At 41.8% G+C, this 25,933-nt stretch overlaps 1 protein-coding gene across 7 annotated transcripts in view; it reads left to right on the top strand.

Moving 5' to 3' along the window:
• The window catches only part of vamp4 (vesicle-associated membrane protein 4), a 102,419-nt gene that overhangs the window by 65,226 nt on the left and 11,260 nt on the right, over positions 1 to 25,933 (top strand). For all 7 annotated transcript variants that reach the window (XR_011594093.1, XM_070887374.1, XM_070887371.1 and 4 more), the window contains 2 exons: positions 18,819 to 18,919; positions 24,551 to 24,630. Coding sequence is in view for 6 of the 7 variants with exons in the window: in XM_070887374.1 (XP_070743475.1) it covers positions 18,819 to 18,919; positions 24,551 to 24,630 (181 nt within the window). In the remaining variant the exon portion in view is untranslated. The remainder of the gene's footprint in view (positions 1 to 18,818; positions 18,920 to 24,550; positions 24,631 to 25,933) is intronic.

Genomic DNA, 25,933 nt, shown 5'->3' with positions numbered 1-25,933 from the left:
GTTTTTTTTATTATTCATTCTCGAGATGTGGGCATCACTGCAAAGGCTGCATTTATTGTCCATCCTTTGTTACCCTGAGAAGCTGGTGGGTCTTTGTAGTGGTTTGATGCAACCAAGTGAGGGCAATTAAGAGTAAACCACAGTCATGTGACACAGGAGTCTTGCACAGACCAGATTTGAAACTTTTACTGATAACTTTTTTTTTAAATTCAAATTCTCAAACTATCATGGTGAGATTTGAATTAGCATTCTCCGGATTATTTGTTGCAATCTCTAGTCCACTACACTATCATACTGTAAGGCAGGTTCTGATGTCTTTTAACTTACATTGATACCATCAAGATTTCCTTTTGGAAAATTCATTTTTTGCAAAGTTTCAAATTTTACTCTTGAGAAAACTAAGCTACAACATTCTGGATAACCTGAACTTTAAATAAATAGTTTATGAATGTTCACGTTACATATTAAATTTCCCATAATTACAGTACCTGTTTGACTGTAATCTTCAACATCATGAAAAAGCTTGGTGACATCTTTTGAAATTTTTGTAGCTATTCATAATTTTAGTTCAGAACGTCAACTGAACACTTGGCACTCTCCAACACACATACAGAGAAAGAACTATTTTAATCTGTGCTGATTTTGTTTCTCCTAATTTATTTTAAAAGGTTTCAATTTAATTCTGCTTTCAGTATTCTTTTTGTCTGATGAAAGGAAAAATAATTCAAAGCAGGACCTTATTTTAAGAGATGCATAAATATTTCAACACAAATTCATGCAGTACTTGCTTTCTGCCATTCGATTTGGCTAGTGGTGCACCATAAATCCTGATTATTTGAAAAAGTGCCAGACTTCGATTTTCCAATTCCCTATGCAAGAGATATCAAAATGAATATGCAATGATTAACATGCCAGTGTTCCAGCGAAGTAGAGGATCAATAACTTGAGTAACACTCGATTGAAATTATGGTTTCTCTTGTGAATTAAGAATGTGCTAATCTTGACAACACAAATAGTGTGTTTAATGGGAAGTCTAATATCTCTCTCTCATCTCCAATCTTCCTCACTTGCACAGTCAGCGGAAAGCAGTGCCATGTGTCGCAAGATAATAAATTATATTTGATCCTCTTTTAAATGCCTTTACTTTCATTTTTAAAATACAAAAGATTTTTCCAGAGCCCCATGATTGATTATCACATCTATGGTTTATTAAATAGATCCAGATATTTAAGCTTTAAGGTGGTGGAAAGAACTGTAAGATTGAGATTCCTCAATGTGAATCATTAGTAAATTACTACATCAAAAAAAAACCTCAATCCTAAAATCATTCTAACCCAAAAATAACATGATTTAAAGCATTTTTTGTGAAAGTTGGAGATAGTAGGGGCAGTAATATGAAGCAAATACTGTAATTTAGTCCTGTAGTCGCTCTGAAGTCACAGCTTACTTTCTCAATACTACAGCTGTCTATATCTAATAAGTCATGAGCATAAGACATCTTCTCTACATTCCTTTTAAGTCCATGTTTCCACATTTAAGATACAGTTTTGGCCACAGAAGTTTTCATAATTATTAACAGCTAGAAATCCAGGTTTGCTCTGCTGGTTTGCCCTTTCATTTTTTGGGGGGAGATAATGTGTTCCATTTCTCCAATCCATAAGTGCTGACTCTAGTACAAAATACCCTTGCAAGGATATTTGCGTTGAGGTCATTTCGTTTCAGATTATGACCAGTGCTTGCAATCAATGAACAAATAATGGGCCAGAATTTGCTGTCACAATAAGGGTAAGGGTAATGGGGCTCGCCGTTATTTATGCATAAATGGTGCAGCAACTTCAGGCGAGGATGTGTGAAGATGTGTGGATATCTAAAGGTTACTATCCAAGTTAGACCGCTCTGCCGTTAACTTTGCAAAAATGGCATTTCGGTGTCTGCCTCATCACCATTGACATGCATTGAATGTCATGAAGTTGGCGTATTTGCATGGTAGATACGAACTAAAACCACTGCAGATATTTAGGGCTAGCAGTGTAAGTACCCTTTTAACAACATGATAATTGTTCATTACTGCCAAACAACATCTCCAGCACAAAAAATATCTATTGCAAGTGTGGAGTCTCATTCCTTCAGGTTTTGAACTTTTCAGGGAGATTTAAAAAAAATGGCAATGAAAAAAAAAGATTTATTTTTCTTTGTCTTTTTTTTCTCTCTCAATCCAATCTTTTTCTCCCTCTCTCTTTCTCTTTCTGTACATTATTTAACAGTGAATTGAGCCCCTTTAATTCACAGTCCTTCTGCTGTTTATTACCCAATCCTTTAATCTCATTGGTTAAGGAGATAGCCTGTTGGTTGTCCTGTTCACTTAGATCCCAGATGCCCTGATTCGCTCGCTGCGTTCTTACCAGCTCGCACCTTCCGCAACTATGTGGGCAAAAATATTTTGGGCTATAGGGTGCAAAGGCAAGTCAAACTAACGGCAGATACTGTTAGATGCCCTGCTACAGTAAAATATGGCTCTCAATATATAGAGCAAAATTATATATTCTTTCTTGATTAAAATATTTTTCACCTTTATAAATGCACTCTGATCTAAAAACTAGTGAGAGGTGATCTTATTGAAATCATAAGATTCTGAGGGGGGTTAACAGGAGAGATGCTGAGAGATTGTTTCCGCTGGCTGGAGAGTCCAGAACTCGGGGGCATAGTCTCAGGATAAGGGGTCGGCCATTTAAGACTGAGATGGGGAGAAATGTCTTCACTCAGAGGGTTGTGAATCTTTGGAATTCTTTACCTGAAAGAGCTGTGGATGCTGAGTAAGTATATTCAAGGCTGAGATGGATAGATTTTTGGACTCTAGGGGAATCAAGGGATATGGGGATCGGGCGGAAAAATGGAGTTGAGGTCGAAGATCAGCCATAAGCTTATTTATTGGCGGAGCAGGCTTGAAGGGCCGTATGACCTACTTTCTTCTAGTTATTGTGTTCTTTGCTTGCACTTTCCTGCATGTTGCTGCATTCTATGCCGAATGATATGTGGATAAACAGATTATACAGGAAGCAAGAGAACTTTGAAAACAATGGGTATAAGCTTTGACTCCCTTTTGCGTTCAAATGTGTACCATGTAACGGATTGCATCATTTTACATCTATACATTCAGACTCCATTTCAAGAAAAATGAATCCATGTTAATTACTACAATTCTCATTCTATACTTTTTAATAGTCAGATAAAGGGAGATGCACTTGCAAGTCTACCTATGTAAAATTACCAATCTCCCCTCATTACTTTTTATCAGCATCTACTGGCAATCATTTTCAATGTTATTTTATATTATCGGTTTTAAAAAATTAATTTCACTTGTGATCGTTCAGTGGATAATTGCATGATGCAGTGTGATACTAAGCCATGCAGACCAGAAGCAGCACAGGTTTGATCCCTTGCCTTTGCTAAGCTCTGCCAGCATGGCAGTCACGGTGTTATAATTAACCTTAGTGTTCCTCGGCAAAGTAAGTAAAATTCAGTCAGTTTCCATTTGCAGAAGGGTCAGTGACTTGAGATAATTGGCAAAAGAACCAGGGAACGATGAGAATTTTTTTAATTCAGTGATTTATGATGATCTGGAATGCACTGCCTGAAAGGTGGTGGAAGCAGATTGAATAGTAAATTTCAAAATGGAATTGGATAAATACTTGCAACGGAAAATTTGCAGGGAGTGGGATTAATTGGATAAGAGCAGACACGATTTGCCGAACTCTGTGCTCTATGATTCTAGTTCACATTCTTGATTATAGATTAAAACAGATTGTCTGGTCATTATCACATTGCTGTTTGTGGGAGATTGCTGTGCGCAAGTTGGCTGCCGCGTTTCCCACATTACAACAGTGATTACACTCCAAAGGTACTTCGTTGGCTGTAAAGCGCTTTGAGACGTCCAGTGCTTCGCTTCCCTTCTTGAGCAGACGGGGTCTTGGTTTAACATCTCTTTCGAAAGACCACTCGTATGATGGTACGCTTCCTCAGTACTGAAATGTCAGCCTCTATTATGTCTCTGGAGTGGGGTTTTAACCAATAACCTTCTGACTCGAGAGATGAATGGTACCACTGGCCAAAGCTGACACTAAAAATTGGATTGCGATGGTCCCCCACTTCCTCAGATCAAATGGCCTCAATGAATCATGTTTTTCTTGCTGTTACATAAAGTATAACCACTTGGATGAGGTACAGGGGTCCCTGGAACTGAACTGTCAGCGGAGACAACATTTGGAGAGTTGCAATCGGCCTCGGTGCGTCAGGACTAGGAAGGGGATATTTCCACTCTTGGTCGCTATTGTGGAATCACTGCTAGAAAGTGTGCATACATAACTGTTGGGTGTGGCTGTGATGCCCTATGGATTGAACAACCTTCCAACACATCATTTAGACTCGAACACAAAGGATGGCCACTTGACCGAGGCGATGAAGGGCTGTTTGTCTGTGGAACTGTACCTCAACAAAGAGTCCAAGCCATCTGGAAAGTAGTGAAGAAACAAGGAGGGGGTGGGGAAAGATGACCGTATTGGACTATAATGGTAACTGATTTGCTGAGGAGCAATTTCTTTTGCTATCTGCTAATTTGACGTTGCAAATTAACAGCTGCATATAGATCGTGTAAAATCTACTCTCGCTATTAACTGCAGCTTTTGGACACTGAAGTAAACTGTTGCCTTTCTGGCTCATTGAGTGAGTGTTTAGTAAAAGCCACAGCAATGAGCTTCAAAATATAACACTGCGGATGATGGAATCTGAAATAAAACAGAAAATGCTGAAAATCTCAATGGGCCAGGCAGCATCTGTGGAGAGAGAAACATTGTTAATGTTTCAGGTAGAGGTTGGGGGGGTTGGGGGGCGGGGTGGTCTTGTACTGATAGCTCACCTTTTATAGCCCTGAACTCCGGCCAGTATCTGTGTACTATAAAATGCTAACTTTTCATTATAGCCGTCAGATATCTAACATGATAATTGCATTCTTCATGACTTCCTGATTAGTAAAGCCTAGAAAAAATACCCCAACTTATAATGTACTAATTTTCCTTTGTATGGATCATTTTTAAGTGTTAAACACACTTTGTCACAAGAAGTATGTACTGCTTGGTCTTTTGCCTAAAAAAGAAAGCTAAACGAAAGGGGGAAAATGTTACATAACCAACTATGAATTTTATTATTGAGAAACCAAAGTAAAGAACCAAGGCCCATATCACAGAACAGTACCGGGGTTCAAAAAAGTTGGACAAAAAGATGACCTATATCATGAATATAACGGCAAAAGACATTGGGATGCTGGAAATCAGAAATAAAAACAGAAAATAAAGGATACATTCAGCAAGTCGGGCCGCATCTGTGGAGAGAGAAAAACAGAGTTGACGTTTCATGTTGATGACTTTTCATCAGAACTTAAGAATATGATTTGTTCAATTGCAGCTTGGGATTTTTGGATGACTTTCACAAATTTGGCATCCATTTAAAGTTTCAAAATTCTTACCATCTGCAAACCACACTTGGATGCACAATTCATGCCTTCAATCGTTTCGTTTTCATTTAACTGTGTCTGGGTGCGTGTCTGTTTTACAATCGTTTGAAATACTGCTGTCTGCAAGCATTTTTTTTAACGTTTCTGTTAAATATTTAGAATGGGAGAATTTTAGTTCTTGATAATTTAATAGTGCCAATATGTCCCTTTTTCTCCGCAATGATGGGCCAGAATTTTCTGGAAAAATAATGGCAAATTTAATGTGCATACCATTATTAATGTGTAAATCATTCAGAAATTGTTGGACGATTTGCGTCTCTCCGGCATTAGCCTCGAGACAATGGCAGCTCCCCCTCAACATCCCCATGCATTTCATGAAATTGCTGCAATTGTGCATTAATTGCCAATTAAACTTGTCGCAGAAAGTTAGGGTTGGTACTTAACAGCGTAAGGACCTTTCAAAGATTTATGTTCCAGCAATGTCACTCCAGCTCTCCAGCCAGAAAAGGAACAATTGAAACTAATTTCTGGAGGTAGTAAATTGGAGATTTTTAACATTTTAAATGTTTACATTTTTTTCTTTCTTTTACTTTGTCTTTTTACTTTCTTAATCCAATCTTTCTTGGTTCTGCCTTCACGAAGGAAGACACAAATAACCTTCCGGAAGTACTAGGGGACCGAAGGTCGAGTGAGAAGGAGGAACTGAAGGATATCCTTATTCGGCGGGAAATTGATGGGATTGAAGGCCGATAAATCCCCAGGGCCTGAGATCCCCTCTCATTCTTCTAAACTCCAGTGTATAAAGGTCCAGTCGATCCAGTCTCTCTCCATTTGTCAGTCCAGCCATCCCAGGAATCAGTCTGGTGAACCTTCACTGCACTCCCTCAATAGCAAGAACGTCCTTCCTCAGATTAGGAGACCAAAACTGATCCCCTCCCCCAGTGGCCCTAGAAATAGTGAATGCATTGGTGATCATTTTCCAGCAGTCTATCGACTCTGGATCAGTTCCTATGGACTGGAGGGTAGCTAATGTAACACCTCTTTTTAAAAAAGGAGGGAGAGAGAAATCTGGTAATGAAAGGCTGGTTAGCCTGACATCAGTAGTGGGGAAAATGTTGGAATCAATTATTAAAGATGAAATAGCAGCGCATTTGGAAAGCAGCGACAGGATCGGTCCAAATCAGCAAGGATTTATGAAAGGGAAATCATGCTTGACAAATCTTCTGGAATTTTTTGAGGATGTAATTAGTAGAGTTGACAAGGGAGAATCAGAGGATGTGGTGTATTTGGACTTTCAAAATGCTTTTGACAAGGTCCCACACAAGAGATTAGTGTGAAAAATCAAAGCACATGGTATTGGGGTAATGTACTGACGTGGATAGAGAACTAGTTGGCAGACAGGAAACAGAGAGTCTGGATAAATGGGTCCTTTTCAGAATGACAGGCAGTGACTAGTGGGGTGCCGCAGGGCTCATTGCTGGGACCCCAGCTATTTACAATATACATTAATGATTTAGATGAAGGAATTGAATGCAATATCTCCAAGTTTGCAGATGACACTAAGGTGTCAAACTGGGTGGCGGTGTGAGCTGTGAGGGGGACGCTAAGAGGCTGCAGGGTGACTTGGACAGGTTAGATGAATGGGCAAATGCATGGCAGATGCAGTATAATGTGGATAAATGTGAGGTTATCCACTTTGGGGGCAAAATCACGAAGGCAGAATATTATCTGAATGGCAGCAGATTAGGAAAAGGGGAGGTGCAACGAGACCTGCGTGTCATGGTTCATCAGTCATTCGAAGTTGGCATGCAGGTACATCAGGCGGTGAAGAAGGCAAATGGTATGTTGGCCTTCATAGGTAGGGGATTTGACTATAGGAGCAGGGAGATCTTACTGCAGCTGTACAGGGCCTTGGTGAGGCCTCACCTGGAATATTGTGTTCAGTTTTGGTCTCCTAATCTGAGGAAGGACGTTCTTGCTATTGAGGGAGTGCAGTGAAGGTTCACCAGACTGATGTATTGACATATGAGGAGAGACTGGATCGACTGGGCCTTTATACACTGGAGTTTAGAAGAATGAGAGGGGAGCTCATAGAAACATAAGGACTGGACAGGTTCGATGCGGGAAGGATGTTCCCGATGTTGGAGAAGTCCAGAACCAGGGGACACAGTCTTAAGGATAAGGGGTAGAGATTTAGGACTGAGATGAGGAGAAACTTCTTCACTCAGAGTTGTTAACCTGTGGAATTCCCTACCGCAGACAGTTGTTGATGCCACTTCATTGGATATATTCAAGAGGGAGTTAGATATGGCCCTTACGGATAAAGGGATCAAGGTGTATGGAGAGAAAGCAGGAAAGAGGTACTGAGGGAATGATCAGCCATGATCTTATTGAATGGTGGTGCAGGCTTGAAGGGCCGAATGGCCTACTCCTGCACCTATTTTCTATGTTCCAATCTTTCTTTCCCTCCCCTCTATTTTTTCAGTTTCTGCACCTACTTTGATTCTAATTCACCCTATTCCCTTCTCTGTGTTGTTTCCTCTGCTTTCTCAATCCTGAAATCTCATTGTTTAAGGAGATAGATCCTCAAGATAGTTGTTCATCAAGGTCCCAGATGCTCCAATGCACTTGCTGTGCCATTATCAGCTCGCACAACTAGCAATTTGTAGCGCAAAATGTTTTCAACACCAATAATATATTTATATAGTGCCTTTAAAGTAGTAAAACATCTCAAAGACGCTTCACAGGAGAGTTATAAAAAAAAATTGAAACCGAGCCACATAAGGAGAAATTCGGACAGATGACCAAAAGCTTGCCCAAGGAGGTAGGTTTTAAGGAGCGCCTTAAAGAAGGAAAGAGAGGCGAAGAGGTATGGGAGGGAATTCCAGAGCTTAGGGTCTTTGCAGCTGAAGGTACAGCCACCAATGGTTGAATGTTTAAAATCAGTGATGCTCAAGAGGCTAGAGGTAGAGGAGCACAGATATCTCCGGGTTTGGGTGGTGGGGGTGGGAGGTTCAGTGTTGTAGGGTTGGAGGAGATTACAGTGATGGCGAGGGGCGAGGCCATGGATGGATTTTAAAAATGAAGCGTTGCTTAACTAGGAGCCAGTGCAGGTCAGTGAACACGGATAATGGGTGAACGAAACCTGGTAGGACACGGGCAGCCAGGTTTTGGATGTCCTCCAGTTTACGTAGGGTCGAACCGGGGAAGTCAGCCAGGAGTGCATTGGAACAGTTGAGTCTAGAGGTAACAAAGGCACGGATGAGGGTTTCAGCAGCAGATGAGCTGAGGCATGGCCAGAGTCGGGTGATGTTACGGAGGTGGAAAATTATTGAACTGAAGGGTGAGAGAAAAGTCTATAACTAACTGGCCACGCCCCAAGGGCATAATCTGGGCCAATATTACAATCTGAATTTGATCAAATTCATTCAATAGCACTTGTATCTAATGTTCCCTTTTTTAAAAAGAAATTGTGCGCAGTACTGTAGTGCAGGCGCAGTATCTTACAAGGAACAGCTTGTGAGAGGCTTTTCTGATTGCTGGAACGCAGTTTAGAGGGAATATTGCTTGCATTGTCGCCCAATTTATTTTATGTCCACATGGGTAAAGTCTTCATTTTCCAGTTGGAGAAATTACTGTTTTCTCCATTCACTAGCCTCCTAACACTACAGCAGATAAGGGCCATTGCATCTCCAGTTACAGGTCTTTTCAGCAGATTTACAAATCCAAAAATGCTGTTGTCCAATTACTGAAATTTACAAATGCAGCGATAGGAGGGGAAGAGATGGCTTTAGCCTAATGTTGAGTAAACTTCAATGCTTTGTGTTTATATATCTTTTCTAAAAATTCACAATAGCTTCATGATTTGTCTTATTTAGGATTTAGGGGGTCAATTTCTGCAGGAATTCTCCTGCTGATCAGCCATAACTTCAGCAGAAGACCTGTTGGCGATACAATTGTAATGATTTCCATTTGATAGTACCTATTTTTTTTTTAAGGTTGTTTCTTATAATAGTGGTATAGTGGCTTATCACATCAAATCATTTCAAAGTACTTGACATGATAAATTGCTTTTGAAGTGATTTAGGCTCATTAAAATAAAGAGTGTGCACTCTAGGGAACTGAACAATTTTTCTATTTATATGTTCATATCAAACACTCGCTGGTCAGAAATAGCATAGTTCAGATGTAGAGTAAAGCTCCACGTACTCTGCTTTGACACACAATCCCCAAAAAGTGCATTTGTTTCAATTAGTGATGAATTATGTTCAGTTTTGTCCGCTGGGACTGTGTTGCGATGATCCAAATTAATTGAAGACCTTCAGTTATGAGAGAGAGAGAGAGAGAGAGAGAGAGGCGGCAACTTAAATCCCATCAGTCTGGTTGGATGCACATTCAGGTGCCAAAGGTGAATAGACATAATTCTAACTCGCACCACCCTGTCTCTAGATGTTAAATGATTTCTTTAATATTGAGAAATTTACAGCGCTACATTGAAATCTACCAAATGGAGAATGAAAGAGGAAATGTGAAAGGACTTTGAGAACAGAAATCGATTTTGTCAAATAAGTGGGTGTTTTACTCCAGATCTTTCATACCTGCGAAAGCAGGGAATAACATTAAATTAACTGGAAGTAGGTAAGTCTTAATTGTCAGCAATTAAAGAACCATTTAAACATTCACCATATAAGCTTCATTGATTCAAATGTAATATTAGCTGCCTTGTAAAAATAAGCAAAGACCATTGAGCTGGTCCTGTTGATTTAGGTCCTTGTTGTTGCACTCACTGAGATCGTTTTCAGCTCCCTTCTGCTCTGGCGTCAAGCCTTTACCCCATGCTGAATTTGAAATATTTCCATTTCCTTTCTTGAGTGCTTCAACTGAGTCTACATTCATTGTGCTACATGGCCGTCTGTTCCATAAACTAACAATTCTAAATCTGAACAAGTCAGCTTTACCATGATCCATTATTCATTCGATGCACACAAAATATCTTAACAGCCACCCTGTTGATTCTTGTACTTGCGTTTTTAAAACTTGCATCATGTATATTCTTAATCTTTTTTTCTGTTTAAGAACAGATTTGACTCTTCTTCATAGGTCAATGATCTAAAACTTGGAATCGCCTTTGTTGACCTCCTCTGACCCCTTTCATAACCTCGGTTACGAAAAGCAAACGCAGTACTCCATTTTCAATCTCGCTGATGCTTTATTGAATGTCCATCTCATCTCCCTGAACTTGCAATCAAGTACATATCTGGCAATCATTGCCTTGCAATGCAAGAATACTTTTAGTGGCCAGAAATCGCATCAGCTGTTTCCCTGGTCCATCTTTTATGTAATAATGCATACTTTTGTGTTAAAATGTTTGATATTTTACCACTACATTCATTATATTGCTCAGTGTTCCTTTGGCTATTCAATCATTCAGTTGCTATGTCTCTGAATTTCATATATTTTCTTAGAAATATCTTTTTCCAACAGTCCACTAGTCTCAGACATTACACTTACATTGTACTCGGCACGATAATTTAAAATCATAAATGAAAAACTGAGGACTTGCAACTATTTCCTTACGTAGCCCAGTGGACAATAAAACCGGCTACCATTAATAACTTTTTTGTGTAAGCTAGTTCTGTGGTGCTCATAATACAGCCATGGTCCATGGTTGGTGCTTTCCTGTTACCTGTAGTACTCTAAAGACCTATTAGTCCAATGTTTCTGAGTCTCCATTCATGGCCTGGCTGTCAAACATTAGCAGTGTTGGTCGCTCTCTTCTGCTATAGAGTGAGACAAAGGAAGGCAGTTTTATCTCAGCATGTGAAAGTGTTCTATTAAAAAAATATATAGGACTTTTATGTAGTTCTAATAGAACTATTGACTCTCTAGACCCTCTTCTCTCATTTGGAAGTTCCTGGATTCCACTTAGCACTGTTGCAGTGAGATATGATGTGGTAAGTGTGCCGTGCTTGGGAGGAACAGGTGGCTTTGGACCTATGGTTCCTAAAGCTCTTCCCCCCCCCCCCCCCCCCCCCACTGGGGTTTTCCTCAAGTCATGCCCAGAAATTGGTGGAATAATGACGATTTCGCGGCGCTCGGCATTATTAGACGTTCGGGCTCAAATTTGAATTGGAAACTGACCATAAGCCGCTTTTCTGGAAATAAGGGGATAAATACAAATGCATTGGCCCGCATCCAGAGATGGGCGCTCACGTTGTCCGCATACAACTATGCCATCCACCACAGGCCAGGCCCAGAAAACTGTGCCGATGCTCTCAGGTAGGCTATCATTGCCCACTACTGGGGTGGAGATGGCACAGCCTGCAGATTTAGTTATGGTAATGGAAGCATTCGAGAGTGAGCAATCTCCTGTTACCACCCGACAGATTAGAACCTGGACGAGCCAGACCCCTTACTGTCCTTAGTTTAAAACAAAGTGTGTTCCACGGGAGTTGGTCTAGTGTCCCGTTAGAGATGCAGGAAGAAATAAAGCCGTACCAGCGGCGCAAAGGTGAAATGTCTATACAGGCAGACTGCCTCCTATGGGTCAATCAGGTAGTTGTGCCAAAAAAGGGCAGGGACACTTTCATTAGTGATCCCCACAGTACCCACCCAGGCATTGTAATGATGAAAGCAATAGCCAGATCCCATGTGTGGTGGCCCAGTATCGATGTGGACTTGTGTGTACTTCCTGTGTGCACAAATGTAATACATGTTCTCAGTTAAGCGATGCACCCAGGGAGGCGCCACTAAGTTTATAGCCTTGGCCCTCCAAACAATGGTCTAGAGTTCATGTCGACTATGCAGGCCCATTCTTGGGGAAAAATGTTTTTTCGTGGTTGTAGATGCGTACTCTAAATGGATTGAATGTGTGATAATGTCAGCAAGCACGTCCGCTGCCACCATTGAAAGCCTACGGGCCGTGTTTGCCACGCACAGCCTGCCTGATGTCCTTGTAAGTGACAATGGACCGTGCTTTACCAGTGCCGAATTCAAGAAATTCATGACCCGCAATGAGGTCAAACATGTCACGTCTGCCCCATTTAAGCCAGTGTCCAACGGTCAGGCAGAACGAGCAGTTCAAACAATCAAGCAGAGCTTGAAAAGGGTAATTGAAGGCTCACTGCAGACTTGCTTATCCCGAGTCCTGCTTAGTTACCGCACAAGACCCCACTCGCTCACCCCCTCCCGCTGAACTGCTCATGAAAAGGGCACCCTGATCGACATGAACAGGTAGAGAGCAGGCGGCTTCAACAGAATACATATCATGACCACGCAAATGTGTCATGCAAAATTGAAGTAAATTATCCTGTATTTGTGTTGAACTATGGACAAGGTCCCAAGTGGATTGCTGGCATTGTTTTGCCCAAAGAGGGGAGTAAGGTGTTTGTGGTCAAACTCACAAATGGACTCACCTGCAGAAAACACTTGGACCAAACCAAACTCAGATTTACGGGCTATCCAGAACAACCCACAATAGACTCTACCCTTTTCGACCCTCCAACACACACACACAAGTGGCAACCGACCCAGTGGTTGACCACGAAGCAGAACCCATCACCCGCAGCAGCCCAGCAAGGCTCACCACCCCCACCAGTCCAGCAAGGCCAGCTGCGCAACAGCCCAGCAAAGGCCCAACAAATGACTCACCAAAACCAGCATTTGCACCGAGACGATCAACCAGGGAAAGGAAGGCCCCAGATCGACTCACGTTGTAAATAGTTACACTATTGACTTTGTGGGGGCGGGGGAGTGTTATGTATGTAAACCTATAATTACCATGTCTAACCACCAGAGGGCTTATCTCCTGGAGTCCGAAGGGAATCCCACAATCCCTTGGGAGTACCTGTATAAGGAGGCCTCACATGCTGGAGAGGCACTCTGAGATCTGCAATAAAGGACTATGGTCTTACTTACTTTGAGCTTGCAGTATCTAATCTCACTCTTTATCTAAGACGTAACAGTTTTGAAGAACTTTTTTTTAAATCTGTCTTGGTAGTATTTTTGTGCCAGTCTTACCATCAACACTCCTAGTGTCGTAAGGCAATCATTTTCAGCATGCAAAGCTGTTTCAACACTCAAATGTAAATCTAGATAGGTTTATTTAAGAAAATTACATTTTGGGTTACAGTATATGAATAACTTGAAATATGATGTGGTAAGTATTGCGTGCTTGGGAGGAACAGGTGACTGTGGACCTATGGTTCCCAAAGCTCTCCTCCACTGGCGTTTTCCTAACCTCGTCTGGATCTATTGTTAGGGAGTTGACTGTGATTAGTCAATAACTCCATTATTGTTGTATCATGCGACTACAAGGATGGTAGAACTAGATGGACCATGGTCTTTTTTCGTCTAGCAATTCCTGTGTTCCTATGAAAGCAGTTCCAGTGTTCCTGATCATGAGGATCATGTTGGTTTACATAGAAACATAGAAACATTCGGCCCTTCTAGCCTGCACCGCCATTCAATGAGTTCATGGCTGAACATGCAACTTCAGTACCCCATTCCTGCTTTCTCACCATACCCCTTGATTCCCCTAGTAGTAAGGACTTCATCTAACTCCTTTTTGAATATATTTAGTGAATTGGCCTCAACAACTTTCTGTGGTAGAGAATTCCACAGGTTCACCACTCTCTGGGTGAAGAAATTCCTCCTCATCTCGGTCCTAAATGGCTTCCCCCTTATCCTTAGACTGTGTCCCCTGGTTCTGGACTTGGCCAACATTGGCAACATTCTTCCTGCATCTAACCTGTCTAACCCCGTCAGAATTTTAAACGTTTCTATGAGGTCCCCTCTCATTCTTCTGAACTCCAGTGAATACAAGCCCAGTTGATCCAGTCTTTCTTGATAGGTCAGTCCCGCCATCCCGGGAATCAGTCTGGTGAACCTTCGCTGCACTCCCTCAATAGCAAGAATGTCCTTCCTCAGGTTAGGAGACCAAAACTGTACACAATACTCCAGGTGTGGCCTCACCAAGGCCCTGTACAATTGTAGCAACACCTCCCTGCCCCTGTACTCAAATCCCCTTGCTATGAAGGCCAACATGCCATTTGCTTTCTTAACCGCCTGCTGTACCTGCATGCCAACCTTCAATGACCGATGTACCATGACACCCAGGTCTCTTTGCACCTCCCCTTTTCCTAATCTGTCACCATTCAGATAATAGTCTGTCTCTCTCTTTTTACCACCAAAGTGGATAACCTCACATTTATCCACATTATACTTCATCTGCCATGCATTTGCCCACTCACCTAACCTATCCAAGTCGCTCTGCAGCCTCATAGCATCCTCCTCGCAGCTCACACTGCCACCCAACTTAGTGTCATCCGCAAATTTGGAGATACTACATTTAATCCCCTCGTCTAAATCATTAATGTACAGTGTAAACAGCTGGGGCCCCAGCACAGAACCTTGCGGTACCCCACTAGCCACTGCCTGCCATTCTGAAAAGTCCCCATTTACTCCTACTCTTTGCTTCCTGTCTGACAACCAGTTCTCAATCCATGTCAGCACACTACCCCCAATCCCATGTGCTTTAACTTTGCACATTAATCTCTTGTGTGGGACCTTGTCGAAAGCCTTCTGAAAGTCCAAATATACCACATCAACTGGTTCTCCCTTGTCCACTCTACTGGAAACATCCTCAAAAAATTCCAGAAGATTTGTCAAGCATGATTTCCCTTTCACAAATCCATGCTGACTTGGACCTATCATATTACCTCTTTCCAAATGCACTGCTATGACATCCTTAATAATTGATTCCATCATCTTACCCACTACCGATGTCAGGCTGACCGGTCTATAATTCCCTGTTTTCTCTCCCTCCTTTTTTAAAAAGTGGGGTTACATTGGCTACCCTCCACTCCATAGGAACTGATCCAGAGTCAATGGAATGTTGGAAAATGACTGTCAATGCATCCACTATTTCCAAGGCCACCTCCTTAAGTACTCTGGGATGCAGTCCATCAGGCCCTGGGGATTTATCGGCCTTCAATCCCATCAATTTCCCCAACACAATTTCCCGACTAATAAGGATTTCCCTCAGTTCCTCCTCCTTACTCGACCCTCCGACCCCTTTTATATCCGGAAGGTTGTTTGTGTCCTCCTCAGTGAATACCGAACCAAAGTACTTGTTCAATTGGTCCGCCATTTCTTTGTTCCCCGTTATGACTTCCCCTGATTCTGACTGCAGGAGACCTACGTTTGTCTTTACTAACCTTTTTCTCTTTACATACCTATAGAAACTTTTGCAATCCGTCTTAATGTTCCCTGCAAGCTTCTTCTCGTACTCCATTTTCCCTGCCCTAATCAAACCCTTTGTCCTCCTCTGCTGAGTTCTAAATTTCTCCCAGTCCCCGGGTTCTCTGCTATTTCTGGCCAATTTGTATGCCACTTCCTTGGCTTTAATGCTATCCCTGATTTCCCTTGATAGCCACGGTTGAGCTACCTTCCCTTTTTTATTTTTACGCCAGACAGGAATGTACAATTGTTGTAGTTCATCCATGCAGTCTCTAAATGTCTGCCATTGCCCATCCACAGTCAACCCCTTCAGTATCATTCGCCAATCTATCCTAGCCAATTCACGCCTCATACCTTCAAAGTTACCCTTCTTTAAGTTCTGGACCATGGTCTCATTCTCCATCCTAATGCAGAATTCCACCATATTATGGTCACTCTTCCCCAAGGGGCCTCGCACAACGAGATTGCTAATTAATCCTCTCTCATTACACAACACCCAGTCTAAGATGGCCTCCCCCCTAGTTGGTTCCTCGACATATTGGTCTAAAAAACCATCCCTTATGCACTCCAGGAAATCCTCCTCCACCGTATTGCTTCCAGTTTGGTTAACCCAATCTATGTGCATATTAAAGTCACCCATTATAACTGCTGCACCTTTATTGCACGCACCCCTAATTTCATGTTTGATGCCCTCCCCAACATTACTACTACTGTTTGGAGGTCTGTACACAACTCCCACTAATGTTTTTTGCCCTTTGGTATTCTGCAGCTCTACCCATATAGATTCCACATCATCCAAGCTAATGTCCTTCCGAACTATTGCCTTAATTTGCTCCTTAACCAGCAATCTCACCTCCTTTTCCTTTTATTCTATCTTTCCTGAATGTTGAATACCCCTGGATGTTGAGTTCCCAGCCCTGATCATCCTGGAGCCATGTCTCCGTAATCCCAATCACATCATTTTTGTTAACATCTATTTGCACAGTTAATTCATCCACCTTATTGCGGATACTCCTTGCATTAAGACACAAAGCCTTCAGGCTTGTTTTTTTTAACACCCTTTGTCCTTTTAGAATTTTGCTGTACAGTGGCCCTTTTTGTTCTTTGCCTTGGGTTTCTCTGCCCTCCACTTTTCCTCATCTCCTTTCTGTCTTTTGCTTTTGCCTCCTTTTTGTTTCCCTCTGTCTCCCTGCATTGGTTCCCATCCCCCTGCCATATTAGTTTAAATCCTCCCCAACAGCACTAGCAAACACTCCCCCTCGGACATTGGTTCCGGTCCTGCCCAGGTGCAGACCGTCCAGTTTGTACTGGTCCCACCTCCCCCAGAACCGGTTCCAATGCCCCAGGAATTTGAATCCCTCCCTGCTGCACCACTGCTCAAGTACTTCATGGCTCAAGAACATTTGTACATTTTTCACACCTGCCCTGTCATTCATGCATGGCTTCTCAAGGAGCAATTTACCAATTTCCAAACACAACTGGATTACAATGCCTTTTTAAAAAAAAAAATCTTACTTTTCCTTTCTGTCTCTCTTTTCTCTCTCTCTCTCTCTCTCTCTCTCTCTCTCTCTAACTTAATCCGTTGTGTTGACTGTTTCTTAATCTATCCTTCTGTTTGATTAAGTGGATAAACCATTGGGCATGAGGTCCTAGATGTCCTGTTGTATTCGCTGTGCAATTATCAATTCACATTTCCAGCAAATTGTGGTGCAAAATATAGTATGATCTGAAGGATGAGGGGGAAAAGTCTAATTCATGCCGCAAGATGCGCCATTCCAGCAATTTCTGGCCCAGTCATGAGTGGCCATTGAGCAAGACACTGCTCGGGATTGCCTTCAACATAAAGTTAGCTGCTCTGACCTAGCCAATTCATCGTTTATTTCACTACAGGAGACTCGTTTATCCGGATCGCTCGGGGATTCGGCAATTCCGGGTAAACGAATTTTCCACAAGGGCGAATTTACATTTTAAAGTTAAAACTTGAATGAATAAATACATAAATACAATCAGCTACAAGGCAGTTAAGTATATAAAAGATGGACATTACCAGCATGCATGTACTTTCCCCCAGACTGTAATCGCGGAGGGACGAATGCTGCACTGGGAGTGGCTGCAGGTGGCCTTGAGGAGGAGATTGTCTAGCTCTGGGGTTCCGGAGTGTGCGCTGCGGGCTGCATTCTGTGCCTGGAACCCGGTGCCGGCACTGCCCCCATTCCCAACGTCAGCGGCAGCCACGCGCGCACACACACCAGCAAAGCAAGGGCAGAGGAGGGTGAACTTGTGTATTCAGGTTTTAGATTTTTACGGTAGATTTTCTGAGTCCTTGCTCATGGTGCGTGTCACGTGGAATTGTTAGCGATTTTGCAACAGAAGGATCTGGATATGATGTATGTCGAAGTTTTACGGGTGAGAAGTGGCGACGCAATATTTTTAATTCCATTACAGCGGGTTTTCCGTTACATCTGTATCCCGATAAACAAGAGTTACCTGTATTTCCTTATTTATCCTAATAAGGATTCACTGTAGCCACCGGTTTGTCGCTCAGCGTTATTGATAGTCTAATTATAATACATTGAACTGGTTGGTGTCACTTCTTTGCTTCCCTCCCTTTAGAAATGTCTGTTAGCTAGATTCAGCGCTGAACATTTTAATCAACCATTAGATGTAATGGGCAGCTTGTGATGTCACACAGTGGCAGTGAGTAGTGAATGAGCTAATAATGATGTAGCAGAATAATGGCTTATAATATACTGCTGTTTTACACCTCCAGAAAAGTTAATCTTGTTAAGTGATATAGTGTGTAAGGTAAATTGAATATTTGCCATATTGCAAGTATATAATTTTTAAAAAATATTCTTATTTGGTGTGTAGATGGTTAACTTCTAGCCGAATCAGGATATCTAGAATTATATCTATGTATCGCTTTTGAATAGGTTCTTTGTCACAAATGTGGGGGTGGAGGAGGGGATGGTGGCGAGTGGGACCGGTGCATGGATTGGGCATATCTAAGAGAGGGTTGTTTGTAGGAAGCTGTAAAGTCACATTCTGAGAATTTTTTTTCCTATTTTGTTAGTGTCCAAAATCAAGTAGATGAGGTTATTGATGTGATGCAGGAGAACATCACTCGAGTGATTGAACGAGGAGAACGTCTTGATGAGCTACAGGACAAATCTGGTAAAGAGCATTTCCCTGTTTTATTTACATTTTTAATTTCGTAATGCATTGACTTCTTTTTGTATCTTGAGTACATTGTAAAGTTATCTCTGCTCAGCTCTAACAATGTGTCCCAGTCCTAACTCTGCATCCACCAACTGTACCAATGTGACACTTTTCACTTCTTACACTGGTTATCTTTGCATCACATTAGGAATAGTATTGTGCGGGGGTCCATGCCTTCTACAGCTGAGTTGAAACTGCCCAGTTTCTTGCAGCCAACGAGCAAAATATACTTTCATCACATGCGTCTCAGCTGGATTGGAACCCAAATGACAGGTGAAAACGGGATTCATATCCCAGAAAATGCATTACATACAGAAACAGGAGTAGGCCATTCAATTCCTCGAGCCTGTTAAGAACATAAGAATTAGGAGTAGGCCATATAGCCCTTTAAGCCTGCTCTGCCATTCAGTAAGATCTTGGCTGATCTTTGACCTCAACTCCATTTTCCAGTCCTATCCCATCCCCATATCCCTTGATTCCCTTAGAGTCCAAAAATCTATTTCTCAGCCATGAATATACTCAGAATCCACAGCACTCTGGGGCCGAGACATCTAAAGATTCACAACCCTCTGTGAAGAAATCCCTCCTCATCTTGGTCTTAAAAGGCTGACCCCTTATCCTGAGACTGCTCCCTAGTTCTGGGCTCTCCAGCCAGGGGAAAAAACCTCTCCTGTCATTTCCCCTCAGAATCTTGTATGTTTTAATTAGATCACACCTCATTCTACTAAACTCCAGAGAGTATAGACCCAATCTACTCAATCTCTCCTCGTAGGACAACCCTCTCATCCCAGGAATGAATCTAGTGAACCTTTGTTGCACCGCCTCTAAGGCAAGTATATCTTTCCTTAGATAAGACCAAAACTATGCACAACACTCCAGGTGTGGTCTCACCAAAGCCCCATACAATTGTAGCAAGAGTTCCTTACACTTGTACTCCAACCCCCTAGCAATAAAAGCCAACATGCCATTTGCCTTTCTAATTGTTTGCTGTACTTGCATGCTAACACTTAAATCTCCCTGAACACCAACATTTAATAGTTCCTCACCATTTAAAAAAATACTTTGTTTTCTATTCTTCCTACCAAAGTGAATAACCTCACATTTCCCCACATAATACTCCATCTGCCACCTTATTGTCCACTCACTTAACATGTTTATATCCCTTGGCAGGCTTTTTCTGTCCTCACAGCTTACTTTCCCACCTAGCTTTGTATCGTCAGCAAACTTGGACACAAACAAACAACAAACTGTTCTGCCATTTAATTAGATCACAGCTGATCTGTACCTCAACTCCATTTACCCGCCTTTGATCCATATCCCTTTATACCCTTACCCAACAAAATATTGTCGATCTCCACACTTGAAAATTTCAATTGACCCAGCATCTGCAGCCTTTTGGGGGAGAGGTTGGTGGGGGGACGAGAGTTCCAGATTTTCACTACCCTTTGGGTGAAAAAAGTGCTTACTGATTTCACCCCTGAATGGCCCAGCTCTAATTTTATGATTGTACGCCCTTATTCTGGATTCTTTCATCAGAGGAAATAGATTCTCTGTATCTACCCTATCAAATCCCTTTATCGTTTTAAATATCTCAATTAACCTAAAATTGAAGGAATATAATCTAAATTTATGCAACCTATCTTCATAATCTAATCCTTTTAGCCCCAGTATAATTTTAGTAAATCTGCAATTCTGAGCTTCGTTTGGTATTCTTTGTGAATACAACTAATTTGCATTAAGTATACTTAAATTAGAAGCAGTAGTGGTCCCAATACTGAGCCCTGGGACCCCACTCAAAGCTCCTACCATCCCCCACCCTGACATTACTTATATAACAAACACCCATTGTTGTCCTACCCTTCAGCCACTTTCTTATTTGTGAGATTTACCCTGAATGTTTACAGCTTTGAGCTTAGTCGTGATAGCCTTTCACGTGGAACTAACTGTTCAGATGTCCTTTGGGAATCTAGGTACACCACATCACAGGATTTTTCCCACCAGTCCTCTTGGGTTGCCACTTGCTCAAAGAAGGAAATTTGTCAGGCTTTTCCATCGAAAGCCATGTTGACCACTGTTTACCATGTTATTGTTGTAATAACAAGTGGAAAAGTATTGTGGCTTCTGGCGATTAGAAATAGACAACAATTGAAAGGCATTTTTCTTTGATGTACATTAATTAATAGCAGAAACATTTGGATTACAAGTTTTAACTCTTTGAAAAGGCTCACCCAAATAATTTGCCAGACAATTACCTTTAGTCATTTAAAATTAATTAATTATAAATCTGCAATGGTCAGTGCAAAGGGTCTTAAATTTTCAGATGAGATTTAATCAATATTTTAAGAATGAGAAAATGTAAGGAGAAAAGATCTGTGTACGTTCTAGTAGAGGAAAAAAAAATCTCTAAACTTTGCCGGTTTTGAACACATTGCATTACTTTACTACAAACAATATTTAGTGTATATTCTCAACTTCGCCTGGGAAGGGAAACCTATTGAAGTTGTGATGGCAGTTGATCCACTAAATGCTATTTTCCAGAACTCAACTGTGGGGGATAATTACCTCTTTCCTTCAGAACAGTCAAAACATACTTATTTTCACATAGTTGTGTTAGTCACAGCAGTCGCTAAACACGGCATGGGATAGTTTAGCACGAATGACCCACTAAGGCGTGTTTAGAATATTTGCACAGTGGTTGAATCAATTTTTAAATTTTTTTTATAAAGCGTTCACCTTTCTTATGCGTGTATCAGGAAAAATGACATGTAAGCCATGTGTAACGGGCTTGTATTAATTAAGCAAACTCTTAATGCCAGAATTTATCTTGGAATACTAATTTGGAGAGGTGTTCTGACAGCCACGCAATAAAACTACTTCAGAGAGATTTCCAACCCAGATTTGTTTTACAGCCAGCAGTGGTTTCCTCTGCATTGCAGTATTCTATCCGCATTAGTCTGGAGCCTGTACTGCTGTAAGTCTCTCCGAGAAGACCTGTCCACCTATTGCCAGTCACAAGATCGACTGGACTGCTGAGCATGCGACCCTTGCCTTGGAAGATTGTTGGTTTGTGTCAAAAATAAACTTGGGCAATTCTCAGCTAGACTGATGGGCTGCCTTGTTCCTCACCTTACTACCAAAACTACTAAACATAGATCAATATTGGCAGCAGTCGTGGAGAAATCTGTAGCTCATATCTTCCCACCCTCCCAGCTGGCAAAGATGACGAGCACTGTTGGGAGAAAAGAAAATGGGGAAGAAATGTGCTTTTTTCAAAATATGTATTTACCATAACTCTTTATTGCCCATGTATCCTTTTGAAACTGTACAGCATGGGTTTTGAAAAAAATTTTAATCACACAGTCTTTATTTGATCGTGTTATGACACGTTATCAAAATTTCTACTACCTCCCACGCTACTGCCCTGGGGTTCTTTTTTGGGGGTCAGCCTGGTGTCTGACACATGCAGAAACCCATCAGCTTGTTTATGAATCTCAAAATGAACGATTATGGAATCCTCATAAGTACAATCTCTCCTTGCCTAATATTGGGTGCACACACTAGACTTGGGTAAGTGGGGTGTGTTCCTACAGAGTTTAGGCGCAAGTTGGCAGAACGAAGGTTGAGAATCCCCCCCTCCCCCCAAAGAAAAATGCGTAAATGAAGTTTAACCACTTAAAGCTGTGCACCTTGCCAATATGGAGCAATGGCAGCTTCCTGCTGCTTTTCCGAGACAGTATCACTTTACCCAGCAGTATTGGCTTGCAGGGTTATCTGGTGTTGCGTGGGGACATTACCAGCCTCCAGTGATAAGTCTTCCCTCAGGGTTCCATTGGTGAGCGAGGCTGGCTGTTTAGTCATGTGTAGTATCCAGAGTACTGTGTACCTGACTGGCTCAGGTATTGGATTACTGAGTCTGTAACAGAGAGTTGATGGTTCCAAACCTCCATCAGGTGTGCCATCTTTGGAGCCACCTCAACCCCAACAATACTGTGCTCATCTCCCTCCAAGAAAGATGGTCACTAGCTTGTCGTGAGATAAATGACGAGAGTGGGTTTGAGTTCGCTAGGGAGACAGCAGACATCAGGTACTCTCATGATTGGTATGGTGAGCAACTAATTTTAAAATGTTTGAATACATTACTATCAGTCTCCTTCCCACTACATGGACATAGACTGGAACAATGTGCCCATCTGGTGCTGCTGTGGAGCATTAGCAGCATCTCCTTGCCTCTCTGCAACCCAACTGTGGCAAGCCCAAGTGCCCATTCTTCTTATATGAGCCTAGACCACTAGTGTTTGCCTTGTGCATCCCTGATTTTAATCGCTCCATCATTGGTGGCTGTGCCTTCAGCTGCCTGAGCTCGAAGCACTGGAATTCCTTCCCTAAACTTCTTTGCCTTTCGCTCCTCCTTTAAGATGCTCCTTAAAATCTGCATTTGCCCTAATATCTCCTTATGTAGCCCAGTGTCACATTTTGGTTGATAATGCTCCACTGAATCGCCTTAGGATGTTTTTCTATGTTAAAGGCGCTATATAAATGCAAGTTGTTGTTCAAGGCTGTTCAACTGGAGGCGTTATTGTAGCCAATGCTGACCCTGTCCTCATTCCAACACTTGCATGTTTCCAACAAGTTTTCTGTCTGGGTGGTGGGAGCAGGAACCATGGCTAATATTACACTCTGACCCAGAGTCCTGAGGTCAATTATAGTATCTTTACTGCTACCCTGACTGACAGCAGGTAATACAGACTGTGGGGGATGAACTTGGCTTTCTAGTTGTTTGGCTTGTTAATTCACAACCAGCTGAACTATAGGGGTGGGTGGGATGGGACCCCCTAGTCTGTCTAATGTTCCTAGTCTATGTAATAATGTAAGAGTGAGTTTAATACATAGTAAGCTTAAGATCTGATCTTTTTGGGGTGTATAGAAGTGTTGGCAGCCAACTTCAGAGCTGCGTGAATAGTAAATTCTACCAAATCTGAGATATCCAGATAACAATGACCTATCCTAGTTCCAGAGGCTTTGAAAAGTCAATTACCAACATTTGATTATCTTTTGCCTGCCTTTTTGTAAAACACAACCCCCAAATTCCACATAGATTCTTGTGGATAATCAAGGTTGCACAGTAGACAGCTGCAGGTGAAAGAGCCTTTGGGGACATCAAGGGGCTTGGATAAATGAACATTGTAGTAAAGTGGGATCCTACTTAACCTGGCTATTGTAGCTGTTCTCCAGACATTTTGTTTCCAATGGTTTTTCATTTTTAATCTTTTTGTCATAATTATCACCATTGCACTTTAAAATAAACACATTTGATGGGGTATTTGAAGGATCCAGGAGACGAAAACTCGCAGCTTACTGCAAACTGATAGCTGAGCTGTACATAGATTTATGAAGTTCTAGTAACGTAGCCTCCAATTTTACTGTCCTTTTGAAATTGTTTTCTTGCAGCTCAGGAATCATTGTGACACTCAATAATTCAAATTAGGATTTGAGTTATGGATCAAATTTAAACTGGTTTTGCAAGTTTCTACACTTAATTGTGTGCCTAAACATTCTGTCTTGGACCTGTTTCTTTTCCTTTTGCAGAAAGTTTATCCGATAATGCCACGGTTTTCAGCAACAGAGCAAAGCAATTACGACGCCAGATGTGGTGGAGAGAGTGTAAGGTGAGTGATGTGGAAAGTGCGCAGACTTTTGAAATTCACTGGACCGGAGATAATTGCTAAGTACAAATGTCAAGAAGGCCAGGATAATGACTCCTGGGCCATAGGGCTTACCTGAAAGGAGGACTCTGTCTCTTCACAGAATTAATTGAACCCATTGACCCGAGGGTCCCACCAGTTGCATGGCCAGGTGTGTTGTGAAGTGTTTCAGTGAACATAATTCTAAGTGAAACAGCGCAGCCAGAATAGCTGAAAGAAGGAGAACACTAAATCTAAAACGATAGGGCAGAATGTAGTGTCATTGTAATAATGAAACCTACTCAATGCTGTTATTTTGATTTGCAACCAGCATAAAAATGCCAGTCCCATTGTTATTGGTATGGAAATACAGCAGATGGAATCCCTTGGCTGTTTCAACATGCCCATCTCTCATATAATGATTCAGGAACTTGGAGAATTCCACCATTCTGTATTTTTTTAAATAAAGTAATCAGGATGAATAAATAAATACCTAGTATCAACATATGTAGCATTTAAAAGCATCAAGTTACCATTCAATACATACATATAAGGAGAATGGTTAGCTGAGGTTGCACTGATGTGGTGCCTTCTTGGCAACAAAATATTTGCCACTTAGGAAAAACGAAAATGATATAAGCCCATTTTAAGATGACCAAATTTTTTAATGTTGCTCATAATCTGATTACACTTAGTAGTTTTGTGTGTCAGCTTTGGCTCAGTTGGTAGCACTGTCGCCTCTGAGTGAGTAGGTCATGAGTTCAAGCCGCATTCCAGGGACCTGAGCACATAATCTAAGGTAGCACTGCAGTGCTGTACGGAGGGACTGCTGCACCTTCGGAGGTTCTGCTTTTCGGCTAAGATGTTAAACCGAGGCCCCGTCTGCTCTCGGGTGGATGTAAAAGATCCCATGGCACTATTCGAAGAGGAGCGGGAGAGTTCTCCTGATATCCTCCATAGCTTTGATGCCCATTGCAGTTGCAATGCCTGTCAACATTCAGTCTAACCTCTTGTATGAAGAATGACCACTTGACCAAGATACACCACAGCCAAGCTGAGTGAGACTCTCTGGAGAAGGGGATCTCACTCCAGTTCACTCTGAAGTAGGGTCAGGCCTTCAGAATTAGTCTGCATTTACACTGTGACTGTAGTGTTGATGTGAAGTAAGAGTGTTTCATACTGACTATGTATGAACTGTCAATGCACCCTACAGTAACTTAGTAAAGTGATGGAGTGGCAGCATTAAAACTAAAACCTAATTCTACTGTACTCTGATAGTAAACCTAAT

This window comes from Pristiophorus japonicus, chromosome 8 (genome assembly GCF_044704955.1).
Source record: "Pristiophorus japonicus isolate sPriJap1 chromosome 8, sPriJap1.hap1, whole genome shotgun sequence".
NCBI classification, from domain to species: Eukaryota; Metazoa; Chordata; class Chondrichthyes; family Pristiophoridae; genus Pristiophorus; species Pristiophorus japonicus.
Note: the sequence above shows the minus strand (reverse complement) of the source record. Positions and strands in the feature narration are given on the sequence as shown.